This window comes from Cebidichthys violaceus, unplaced genomic scaffold, assembly GCF_023349555.1.
Source record: "Cebidichthys violaceus isolate CVI_PGR_0920_01 unplaced genomic scaffold, fCebVio1.0.p SCAF_51, whole genome shotgun sequence".
NCBI classification, from domain to species: domain Eukaryota; kingdom Metazoa; phylum Chordata; class Actinopteri; order Perciformes; family Stichaeidae; genus Cebidichthys; species Cebidichthys violaceus.
In genome coordinates this window covers 1,679,352-1,692,185 of record NW_027176717.1, presented here as the reverse complement: position 1 = coordinate 1,692,185, position 12,834 = coordinate 1,679,352, and the positions used below count along the sequence as shown (strand labels likewise).

At 40.0% G+C, this 12,834-nt stretch overlaps 1 protein-coding gene and 1 long non-coding RNA gene across 12 annotated transcripts in view; both read right to left on the bottom strand.

Moving 5' to 3' along the window:
* The window catches only part of cacna1c (calcium channel, voltage-dependent, L type, alpha 1C subunit), a 242,937-nt gene that overhangs the window by 155,354 nt on the left and 74,749 nt on the right, over positions 1-12,834 (bottom strand). For all 6 annotated transcript variants that reach the window (XM_068731360.1, XM_068731361.1, XM_068731363.1 and 3 more), the window contains exon 3: positions 8,210-8,315. In XM_068731360.1, the coding sequence (XP_068587461.1) occupies positions 8,210-8,315 (106 nt within the window). The remainder of the gene's footprint in view (positions 1-8,209; positions 8,316-12,834) is intronic.
* LOC137888096 (uncharacterized) lies at positions 9,798-12,431 on the bottom strand. 6 transcript variants are annotated; one of them, XR_011105112.1, is made up of 5 exons: positions 11,159-11,531; positions 11,012-11,045; positions 10,758-10,923; positions 10,496-10,615; positions 9,798-10,226 (listed from the first exon to the last, which is right to left on the bottom strand). It is a non-coding gene; the product is annotated as an uncharacterized lncRNA (long non-coding RNA). The 6 variants fall into 6 exon arrangements; XR_011105109.1 differs by adding an exon at positions 12,112-12,431 and having other exon boundaries at positions 10,758-11,224; XR_011105110.1 differs by having other exon boundaries at positions 11,012-11,531.

The window sequence follows — 12,834 nt, the reverse complement described above, 5'->3', positions numbered from 1 at the left end:
CAGTGAGCAAGTGAGCTGAAGCTTCCGCACTGGATGGGATTTCATATGTTCTCCTTCCATCTTTGATCTCAGGGCATGCAGAGTCATTTACCAGCAGGACCATTAGGTCCACCGTCACAATGACAACAATGGAATACTGTACATCACTGGAATTAGGGGCGACTAGCTCACTAGGCTAAGAGGGTTGTCTGGGAACCGGAGGGTCAGCAGTTCAATCCTTGGCTGGGACGTGAGCTGAGTCAAAGTGTCCTTGAGCAAGACACTGTCCCCAGTGAGCAACACAAATTTCCCCCGGGCGCCTGTCATGGGCAGCCCACTGCTCCTTTTTTCATTTTTCTCTGCATTTGACCCATCCCTGTACCAGGGATGGGTCAAATGCAGAGAAAAATGTCCCCCTCAACGGGATAAATATAGTGTAATAAATAAATAAATAAATAAAAATTGGTAGGGGGCAATGCTCCAAGTCTATTATAGACATGTCTGCTTTTTCCTGCTGCTTCTAAATGTCAATTTTTGCACCTGGTTTTAGTTTGTAGCGCCAAAGAAATCGACTGACAGGTTTTGCATTGAGCTCAGTCAAGATTGATGGGAGGCCTTTTAGCTGAAAGTAGCTGGCGTGCAGTTTGCTTTAATCTCCTGGTGATGTAACAGCCGGCTTTAATGGCTGGTCAAATATTAGTCTGGAATGATGAAGACACGTACACACACATATGCACACGCAAAGTACACATTACACCTGTTTACCACCCTAATTTGCCCAGAGATCTACTGTGCACTTCCATTACCTTTGTTGCCATGGCTGTAATGTTTGCTGTATACGCAATTCGTTGTATGTGTGTGTGTGTGTGTGTGTGTGTGTGTGTGTGAGTGCCTAATACTGGGATGCCAGTGAGAGGATGATCCTACATGTTAAGCTCAGATGTTAGACTGAACATTAACCATGTTGTGACCATGACACAATAACACAGTAGGCATACTAGAAATGACAAATGGATGTTTGTATGAGGCAGCAACTCATTTTGTGCTGAAAGATTAGTGCAAAAGGAGCTACAGCGACCACTTTGTCCACACAGCAATCCAATAATCTCAGCTTCAGTGTTAAATAAAGAGCAAAGTCATGCCGAGAGGCTGTCTCCTCAGTGATGGTACTCTTGTCACCGTCCTTGACCAATGCGAGCACAGTGTCTGCCCACTGCTCCTGAATAGTTGAGATGGGTCAAATACAAACATTTTGACTCCACACATCACAGTGTTATTTCTATGATGTCATCTGTATACTGCCATATGCACAGTTAATACTAAACAAGTGTTAAACTGGGCTTTTTTTGTCACTGCATTCCCTCCCGAGGTTTGGTTTTGTTTAGCCCTGCCCAGTACGAAATAGCTTTCTGTTCGAGAAGAAAACATGCCGTGAACAGCCGCTAAGCTCAACTGTGACGAGAATCTTTCTATCTGAAATGGGGACATTAAGACTGACATCGCTCCCTGTGGTAACATTGCACTGAGAACTCTGAGTTTCTGTGATGGACAGAGACATTATCTCTCTCTCTCTCTCTCTCTCTCGCTCTCTCTCTCTCTCTCTCTCTCTGTTCACTTCGTGGGAGCTGTAATGTGGGTCGATGTGAGGCAGTGGACACTTTTAGCTCAGTAAAAATATCCCGCTCTATCTCTTTCTCTTCCTCGCTGCCTCCGTCTAACTCGTCTTTACCACTGGCACATCTGGAGCTTCGTACGAACGATCAAAAATTCACATCAGCATTACTAGCCTCTTTTAGACAGTTATGTAATGTTCATAGTTATTTCCTCGGCGTCTGCATTAAGGAAACTTTATTTTGTTTCATGAGGCTCATTTGACCTGATTTAACATGACTTGTTTGCCAAATAAGCTATAGAAGCTATATTGATATTTTTGCACAGCCCTAATAAATATACACACATATATACAAACATAGCCTCAAAATCCTTTGAGTTTCTAAGGATCTGCTGTGGAATCATGGGAGCCATGCCTGGGACACTATTCACACATAAACTTAAAACTATAGATATGCCGCCACCATTTACAGTCTTTATCTTTCACTTTTTTTAGAGGTGAAAGAGAAGAGCGAGGAAAAGAAGAGAAAGAGGAAGAGAGGGATTGACTGAGGAATAACAACATGTTGTACTTATTATGGACAGTTATGCACCACGGGTGACCGTGGCTAAGTGGAGAGCAGGGCCGCCATTCAATCAGGGAGTCGGTGGTTCAATCCCCTGGCTCTCATGTCAACATGTCCTTGAGCAAGAACCCCAAAATTGCTCCCGTAGCTGTGTCTAAAAAAAAAGCAACAGAGCCTATTTATAGCCACATAAAAATCGGACCAATGAGAGAATAGTTTGCTCGCGCGTGGTGTTGTTTACAACATGTTTACAACTAATGTTTACAACATTTAGTCCGCTGTTAAATGTTGCAGTGTGAACACAAACCGAACAAAGGGGCAACTGCAACATTGTATCATATTAATCCCTAAATCGGAACAAAGCAAACGAACTACAGGTGCGGAAACGCCCTGAAACACTGCAACAAAGTTTCAATACATTTCGGTTACGCAAGGAGTCACTTTTAAAGAGCAATAAGGAGGCGAGGACACACGCACAGGCTCAGAGGCAGATTGCATCACATTGAATTTACAATTAACCATACATAGTGGCAGAACAAAAAATCTTCCTGCACTGTGCCTTCGAAAAGGTAACGGACGTACACCAGAAGATTGGCCAGATCTGTAGACTCGTCTACTTGCAGAGAGTAAAACTCACTCTTCTTCACGCGACCGACTAATGTAGCCAGGATGTCTTCGGACAAAGCATCGATGCGGCGCGACACGGTGTTGTTGGACACAGGGATCATGTCCAACTTGTTTGCTTCTCTCTCTCCAATCATACATTCCACCATCTCTTTGGCAGCTGGCAAGCACACGTCTTCGGCGATTGTGTGAGCTAGCCCCTTTCTTATTCTGTAACTGACCAGATATGAAGCCTGTAGTGCGTTAAAGAAATATGGAGAACACAACAGAACAACAACCTACCCAATATGAATCAATTCAAAGATGATCTAGTTAGTTAGACCCTGCAGATAGGTATTCCTGATTTCCATTTTATATTTGTGACATTTCAAAAAAGAAATCGTAAACATGAGAAAGATACCCTGGTTAAACAGAGAAACTACTCCACTAAAAATACATCTTTTAAGAGTATCCCATGTTTAAGGTTAATTTTCAGCTACACTGGAGCACTGCTGCTGTGAAGAATTAGTAAAATGTGGAAGGCATGAAGCTGAAACCAAACAGCACTCTGAAGTAGTAACTCTGGAGTTGGAAAGCACCCATGTCTCTGACAGAAATGGTAACTGGGGTATTCCTTGTTTCCTCTGGGAGCTGAAAAGGGAACAGCATTTATAATTTCCAAATAATGACTCCACAGGCTCCAGCATGGTTGGAACTTGTTGTACTGCAGAAAACTTGCAAGGGATTTGAAGTTTCTCATCTGTGCAGAGGGCCCTACTAATGTGTATAAGACCAGATAAGATACATTATCTCTGTCTGTTTATATACTGTATTCAACACACACACACACACACACACACACACACACACACACACACACACACACACACACACACACACACACACACACACACACACACACCCTATGGGTAAATGTACTAATAAGTGCATAAAATTCCACTGTAGCTATTCATACACCCACATATACCACCAGGCACACAAATACACACACATCTACATCCTTATCTGGATGCAGCGTGAGCAGCTGCATTCCACTGTGACTATTCAGAGGTGCACACACACACACAGACACACACACACCGTCACATCACACCATCACCTACAAGAAAACACAGAGCAACATTGTTTAGATAAGTGAACGTACAGATAGACGCCGATCGTTCCTCTCCGCCTATAAATAGACACTCCTAGCAACCAGCAGAGTAGTACCCAAAGGAACAGCATGTTAACTTGATCCTCAACAGCAGAGATGACGGCGACAGGAAAGGAGAGGACATGTGGAGACTCGAGAACAAACAGCAGACAACACTGGAGTAATGAATTGGTAATAGGAAGTAAACAAACAACAACCTTAAGCCACCGTAACAACAAAATACAGTGTCTGAAACATATTCATCTCTGTTGAAAGTGTGTGTGTTCCAGTGTTTTACAAGATTGAAACAAAGTAGATTAAATGTGGCCTTTCTGATCAACACAAAGACCCTTCAATCTCAAAGTGACAACATATCTCTAGAGAAACTAAATACTTGTTTGCATCGGTACTCAGGCCTTTTAATTGGAAGCATGTAAAGCATCACTGGTTGATTTTAGAAGTCACATGATTAGTTATAAGGACATCATTTGTGTGTCGACAAGGGGTTTCAGTTGACCGAGTATAACTGCTGTATCTGGGGGAAGCTTTTGGTGAGTCAGAATTTTAGCAAAACATTCACCAAAAGACAAAGGAACACTCCAAGTAACTCCACAACAAGGTGATTGAAAAGTACCGATAGGGGGGAAGGATACTAGAAAATGTACAAGTCACATCATCCCTTGGAGCACAATCATTTATTAAGGAATCAAAAGTGTCAGCTAATACATCTGTCACTAAACATCATGTCACCTACTGCTGATACGCACATAAATATGCACACAACCGTGAACAACCACACACTCAGATACACACACGTTCATGACTGATACACAAACATGTCTGACACTATAAAAATGTATGTAGACCGGCTTAACCTGACCGTGCACACATGCAATATTACACCATCATAATCTCGAACCTCAATCACTGTGAATCCTATTAAGTCTCATTATTGCTTATGGGATTTAGTGTCAAAAGTGTGCATTTGTGCGCACACGTGTGTGTGTGTGTGTGTGTGTGTGTGTGTGTGTGTGTGTGTGTGTGTGTGTGTATGTGTGTGTTTTTGCCTCCTACATCAATCAGTGTCTAATCAGGTGTATTGATTAGTTAATTGCTTGGTTATGACAGAATGATTCTGTATATCTGAAAGTATCCATATTGATGTGATTAGATGGAGGAATGAAGGGAAAGTAAGACAGAGAAAGTGCTTAGGGAAGGAAACGAGGGGGGAGGGAGAGAAACCGATACAGAGTAGAAGAGAAATAGAACAGCCGCAGGGAGAGAAGTTTTGTTCCTCAAGCTTCACATTCTATTAGAGTTTTGCCGTCTTTGTGCAGCATATATTTCCTCCCTGAGAGAAAAGGCTCTCAAACTTTGGTTCCTACCCTCCTTTCCTCTGTAACCAAGGACAGATGAGGAGCATCACTACGGTTACCATATCCATGACAACCTCTCCCGCTGCTATTATTGGGCATGTCGTCAAGGAGACAGAGCGGCACATTATGGGATGCAGACAGAAATAGAAATCGTGTACTGGAAGCGATACAACAGATCTCTGGTATTACATAAGACAGACCTGTGCAGATCTAGTGAGGGGGTGCCATGTTGATCACTCAATCACACTGTGATTATATATATATATATATATATATATATATATATATATATATATATATATATATATATATATATAAAATATTATATATATATATATATATATATATATATATAAAAATCACACTTAGGGTCAGGGGCAAACATAAAGAGCGCTATCAGGATACTGAGCAGCAGTCATGTTGCAGCAGTTTTGGGCTTATACCCCATTAAAAAAAAAACGTTGTATAAGCCTGTAGTTTATTTGAAAATGATAAAAAAAACTGGCATAAAAAAGGAAATAAATAAAAACTGCGTGGGTGAGCAAACAAAACCACAAGGGGCTAAGCACAGTTTGTCACCCCAAAAGACAAAAAGGAAACAAATGACAACCATACTTAAGGAGGGAGGAGGGTAACACAAAAATGTGAAATAACACAAGAGGTTCAGGGTGAGCTTTGAAGCAAGGAATATTTAAAAGCCTCCCGTGGCTCGGACTCGCATTATGTTTAATGAGGGTTACCTCACATTTTGTTGCAGTGGAATGCAGAGGTAACAACACTGTAAGAAATAACTTAGAACCGTTTAAAGACAATGCTCACACAAGTGACTGGGTACTGGTAAGACAATGAGGTCACCTTCTTCCCAAATGTGCATGAGGAGTCAGTTGGTTTGTTAGAGTGTGGTTAAGCCAAACAGTTGCTGTAGACAACTCTGGATAAACACATCATCTAAATGACTTAAACATTATAATGAGATTCACCAAAGACACTTATAGGCAAATGAACCAATGTCAGATGGATTCTGGCAGTTTGGGGTTTATGTCTTGCAAATATAATAAAAGAACTGAATAAGGTCAATAGTCAAAGTGAATACAACACAAACTTACACAAGTTTAGGTGGCTAAACAGAAAAGAAATGTACAAATAAACACAAACACACACACACACACACACACACACACATATACATGGTTCAACCATGTATTTAAGCCTCTAATCCATCTGCACACTGCTTCCTGTCTGTCAGAAAGTTATAAAACTAATTGACCACAGCTGTGGTGGTGGTGAGTAGGTTGAGTGTGTGTGTGTGTGTGTGTGTGTGTGTGTGTGTGTGTGTGTGTGTGTGTGTGTGTGTGTGTGTTGCATCTTTTCATTACCTAGGGGGGTCACCAGTAGGGTTCAAAATAACCCTGCAAGGATAGAATACCTGAAAATATGCGATACTGTGTGTGTGTGTGTGTGTTGATGGATATCAAGAGACAGTAGACATACTGTTATGCAGTCTAGACTGTCCACTGAAGACCTAAATAAATGACACACTTAACATTACTTTTCTTAAATGTAATGCTCCAACTTACTTATATTGCATGAGCACAATCAGTGTTTACAAGATATGTTCACTGTATTTGTGTTACCTTCAACCTAGACCTTAAAGTAGCAAGAGAATTCCTTAAATTGTTTAATCAGTAAGTTTCCTGTGAAGCCTCACAGGGAAAGTAATGTTGGCCTCATAAAGAATGCAGAGAGCGATAAAGAGAGGCAGAGAGAGTGGGTGATGGACACAAATTAAGAAGATGAAAGCAGCTGTCATCTCTCAGTCATATTTACTCTTCTACTGACTCATACCTGCTCTGACACTAAATCATTCAAGGAAAAAGCAGAGGGTATGTACGCAGTAAAGCAAATTAAAGCAAATGTTATTTTTCTACTCGTCTACATTAAGTCCAAAGTAACTTTATGAAAAGACAATGTGAAGAAAAACAATGTCCCTCAAAGTCCTTTGGCTTAATCATGTGACCGTTGGATCCTCTGACTGTTCTTATCCTGTCAGTAGAACTCATGCATGGACATTTGGCCGTCACCATCTTGGTTTTTGGCGGTCACCATCTTGTTTATATGCAACCAGAGGTGACATAAGAGGGTGGTAGTACAACGGAACGCAGTGATAAGCTATCAAAAATAAGTAAATGTGGCTAAATCATTCTTAGAAAATAGGAGAGACAGATGTTACATGGCCTCAGAGGGATTACTGTCCTCCTCGCACTAATACACCGGCAAACATCTGTAAGCTGACACAAACACACAAACGTAAAAACACACATATAGTGCACAGATATACATAATCATATTGATCTAAAGCCCTGTGATCGACCGGGGATCTGTCCAGCGTACCCCCTGCCTCTCACCCAATGTTAACACACACACACACACACACACGCACACACCCTTGTGAGAGGCCAGGTTAAGGTAATTAGATGGAAGGTTTGGCAAGAAGCAGTCAGAAAACCAGAGTTTTAAAGCAACAGATGTATTTGTTTTGCTTTACTTCAAATTATGATATTATTATATATTATTCAAAGAAAGACATTCTTTTTTTACTCCCTACTTCTTCATTTTGTCTCGTTCCCTCCCACTCTCATCTTTTTGTCACAGTGTAATACAGTTTTCCCCTCTCCTGCCTCTTATACACATGGCAGTAAATCACACAGAACAGAATCAGCTGGATATGTGCTAATGACGTGCTGCTCAGTATTGCTAATTAACAGAAAAAAAAATCTTCTGATGAAATGCACACGTAACAAAAACCTGAGAAACCCCATCTTACAACGAGCCGAGCAGTTACTTAGACCAGCAACTGACGGACTGAACCGCAAGTGAGCATATTTAACTTTAAAGCAGATTCAATATTTGAGATTACTCACCAGGTTGGAGTTGGTGGCGTTCGAGTCGTCCTCAGGGAAGGGGATGTAGACGGCTAAGGCCACACAGTTGGCAAAAATGGTCATCAGGATGATGATCTCAAATGGTCTGAGAGGACAGTTAAAGGATATACACACCGGAGCAGAGTACACGGAACACAAGTACAGAGACATTTACCTGGTTGTTCTTTCTCATTTGCATTTTAAAATAACATTTACAAGCATACATATGACAAATATCTGGTGATAGGACAGCCAGCAGTATTAATGTTGGGACAGACAGAGCAACGAAAGAAAAAAAAAAGATTTAGAAATAAATAAACACCAAACAATAGCATATTTCCACACTGTGTATATTCCCCCAGGATATACACACTCTGGTAAAAAGGCATGTCGTGCCCTATGACCACAAGTCTTGTATTTAGGGCCAACATTCTGGGGTTTGTGTTAGCTTGACTCGACATACGGTATCTTGGATGGGGTCCAGTAAACCCTATAAGAATCTTGAATTGGTTAGAAGTTCCCCGGACATCTTTTTGAAGTCTAGTAGGATCATACTCCATTCCCTCTGTGGAAGGCAGACCTCAATGTATCATTCACAGTCGGTCTGAGGCCGCATTCACATCAAATCAGGCGTTGCGGCGATTAGCGCAGGGTTGTGTGGAGGTGTGGGCGGGTCACTTAACGGCCCATCGACACCAAGTGACTGCACGACGATTAACCTATTTTACTCCCTCACGGTTGAATTGTGAAGTGCAGCGCCGCTAACGTGATTGGCCAACGCACGCAGCGTGACGCACGGTAGCGTTTCTCCAAAAGTTCCAACCTGTCGCAGCAAGCCGCTGCACCCGTCTCCCCACTACTAAGGGACCTGAGGAGACATATATAGATCTATAGATCTATACACTACACGCCAGCTTCAAGTACCCAGGTGAAAAATAAATATGCTAAATATATTTAATCTTAGCATACTTGAGTATACTCTAGTATACTTGAAGCCCTACTAATCATCAGTATACTTAAAGAGTGCTATTTTGAAACAACTTATTTTGTACTTAGTAGATTTTAGTTGTGATTAAATACTAGTTATGGACAATTTGAAGTGTATTTAGTATATTTTTTGGTGCTAAATTGGAACAACTTAAAGTATACTTGGTACAATTTAAGTATATTACTGTGTATGTATTAATAAACATGCTGATAGCCAGCTTAAATTATACTTTTTTTGTGTTTTAAGTATATTTGAAATATATTAGGAGTATTTTACAAATATGTAAATATTACAATATTAATATATTTATATTGTGGTAATAGTATACCAAAAGTTATACTTTTGGCTTATTCCAATTACTAAGAAAGCACACTTTCTTATTACTATGCTATATTACTTTGTACACTACATACTTTTACATCACAATATTATAAATGTATTGCCAGTATCGTAAATGCTGAATGAACTTCCCAGATAGTAATCAAACACTTTATTGAAATTCAAATATATTCTTAATACATTATATTTATAATAGTACATTGCAAATACACTGCCAAGAATTGTACTATTTGCAAATATATAAAATGTACCAACATCGTAAATCTAACAATTTGCAAATTAAAACTTTAAACACTTTCAAATAATTGTAATATAGTGCATTTTTGAGAAATATAAGAAAAATATACTTAAGAGAGCAAAACATGTTCTGATTTAAGTTTACATGGTACATGTATTACTAAACAAAACAGAAGGACCATGTTTCAGATTAAAACACAGAAGAACACTGAAGCATCAAAAAGAATTGCACCGCTGCAGACTCTCGCTCACTAAATAGAAATACAAACATGATCCACGTTATGTTCCCTAAATAGAAACACAAACATGATCCACGTTATGTTCCCTAAATAGAAACACAAACATGATCCACGTTATGTTCCTTTCTTTTGGTTGAACGGCTCGTTCACTTCCGTCTGATGACCGCTCGCACGGCCGAGGCTCTCGTCTGCGGAGACTCTTGAATAACAGCGTCTGTTAAGAGAAGAGAGATGATGTCACAGCATATTCATACAACATTTTCTTCTATTTTGACTACACAGGAAATCCTGTTAAACCAATATTATTTTTTGAACAGTAAATCAGGATTAACTTGAGGAACTATATCAATATGATATGCTAATATTCCTACCAGTGCAGGTCAAACATATTTCATCACTGGTGATGTGTTTACCACCAACATGTGATCCTGCTGCTTTATAAATCACAGAAGCCTTAAATTGTCTACATACGACTCAACTTACCTACCCGTTTTGGCCTGCACTTTGGCAATGTCCAGTTGTCTTTTAGGAGGTCCCACTTTCCCAGACTTCCCAGTCAAGGTGGACAGTGGAAGGACCTCCTTTGTGAACACCAGACGGCTCCTGGCAAAAAAGGGTCATGCGTGATCAATGAAGCCGCAGGAAGGCTCTCTTTGAAACTGTCACTGTGCTGCCAGCAAAGGCGTGCTGTATATGAGAGAACCAGTGGAACACATTAATATACAGTTGGAAGATCTATACCTACCTATTAGGAATTGATAGACATTATTCACATATGAATACGACGAGCCGGATCTTCCTTCCAGCTCCTCTATGGCTGACGACCATCATTATGTTGCCTGTGTATTCGTCAAGCTGTGCCAGGAACGTGGCTTGACCAAAGTGGTTATACGCATGAATTCTGCATTTACCTGAAAAAACAGTTAAAGAAATGTTTCATTGTTTTAGCTTGCAATGTTGAAGCAATTCATACCTAATTCCTACTGATTTTCCACACACCTTACATTCCCATACGCCCATTCACATGTTCTACCTAAAGGAGAAAAAAAAAAAAAACAAGGTCAAGATAGAGCCAACATTTCTGCAGAAAACTATGGCTTAGTTCATATAGAACTTATCAATGCCATCATATGTCATGTTACTAACCTACATTGAGAGGTTGTCTGGACAAGATGTGATCTACTTTGTTGATTCGGCCCTGTAGTGTTGTACCTGAAAGTGATGGAAAATATTACAAGGTTAGTTTTCAACCAGAATGACAAATAATCAGCTGCAGAGGTGCGTCTCCCTGATCTTGCATTGTACATATTTTATTGTATATTATTCCATATTTCGTTGTCAATACACCAAATCACATTCCCTGCATATGAAACCATAACATTAATTGGCAATAAATCGGATGTATTTTATTTATATTTTCAGGCCACCGCAGTGTAACGAGCCACTTATACTGTAATGTCAACCAACTGTGTAAACCTCTCTGCAGTTTAGTTCGTGCCGAACTCGAGCAGCAGGTGCAGCCGGTTAAGATGTAGGTAGCCTGTGTTAGCAAATGACGCAGCCTGAGCGGCATTTGCATAACCGGCTATAGTCTAGATAACCATTAGCAGCAGAAGGGCGTTCCGCCTCGGGGCATCGTGAAACGAAGCTTAGCATCAGGCGCGGGTTGCGACAAGCCCCGCAGTGCACGACAACCAGCGTTGTTACCTTTCACGCGGTGTTTCTAGCTAGTGCTGAGCCAGATAGCACGTGCTAGTGAACCACGATGTGACTATAGCCACATGGTGGAAGTTAGCTGTTGACGCACGCAGCCTGAGAGGCAGCAGCTTGGTGAGCAGAGTGTTCTCTACCGAAGGTCCTCTGCTTTGGAAGCAACGTCGCGACGAAGCCAGAGTATTTTACAATCAGCGCAACTATGCTAACCGGAGCCAAAGCCGCTAGCTCGTGCTAACTCACATAGCAGGCCGTTCAGCATCCTCGGACACGTGCTGACCTAAATTCACCAACCTCTCAAATATAATTGTCAAAAGAACCACATCCGTCTTCGTAAAACAAATACTTCTGAAATGTTACTTAAGATGACAGATGATTGGACTTACCTTATAACTTGGTCCTGCTCGGTCGGTCAGAATCTGATCAGAATGCCAAGTCCACGCTCAGTCACGTGTCACGTTGGTGAAGTGACGTTTCCTTATGCAGAGCATCACGTGATGATTCAGTCACGTAAAGTTTACTTGATTTGCCTACATTCAGGTTATACATATTTTCAGGTTATTGCATATTTACGTAATGTTTAAGTGTTTGAATGAATAAACTTTTGATTTCATACATTTCAGCTACATTTTACTTAAAAATATTATTGAATGATTATGAGTGTAGCTATTTGTGTACTTTATACAATTTTGATAATTTAAACAATTGTAAAGGTTATAAAGGGGCTTTTGGTGCATCATTCTTCTAATACACATAATCAATAATAATTAACATTTTCCTCAAGAAATATACACATAATGTACTGAAATATAAGCATGAATAAGATGTACTAAAACGGCAAGATATCAAAATAGTTTAAAAATGTGCATCCGGTGCATTTGTTTCAATGGTAATTTAGAGCATACATTTTGAAATATAAAAAAAATATGTTTGAAAACAAAGTTCAAAGAAGTACATTTAAGTTATTGCACAGAACTTTCACTTAAAGTATATTTTTTTATAATATATTTCTTGAAAGTATACTACAGTACAATTATTTTAAAGTGTGTTAAAAGTTGAATTTTGAAAATAGGTGAAAGCGTAACTTTTGTATACTTTTTATATATTTA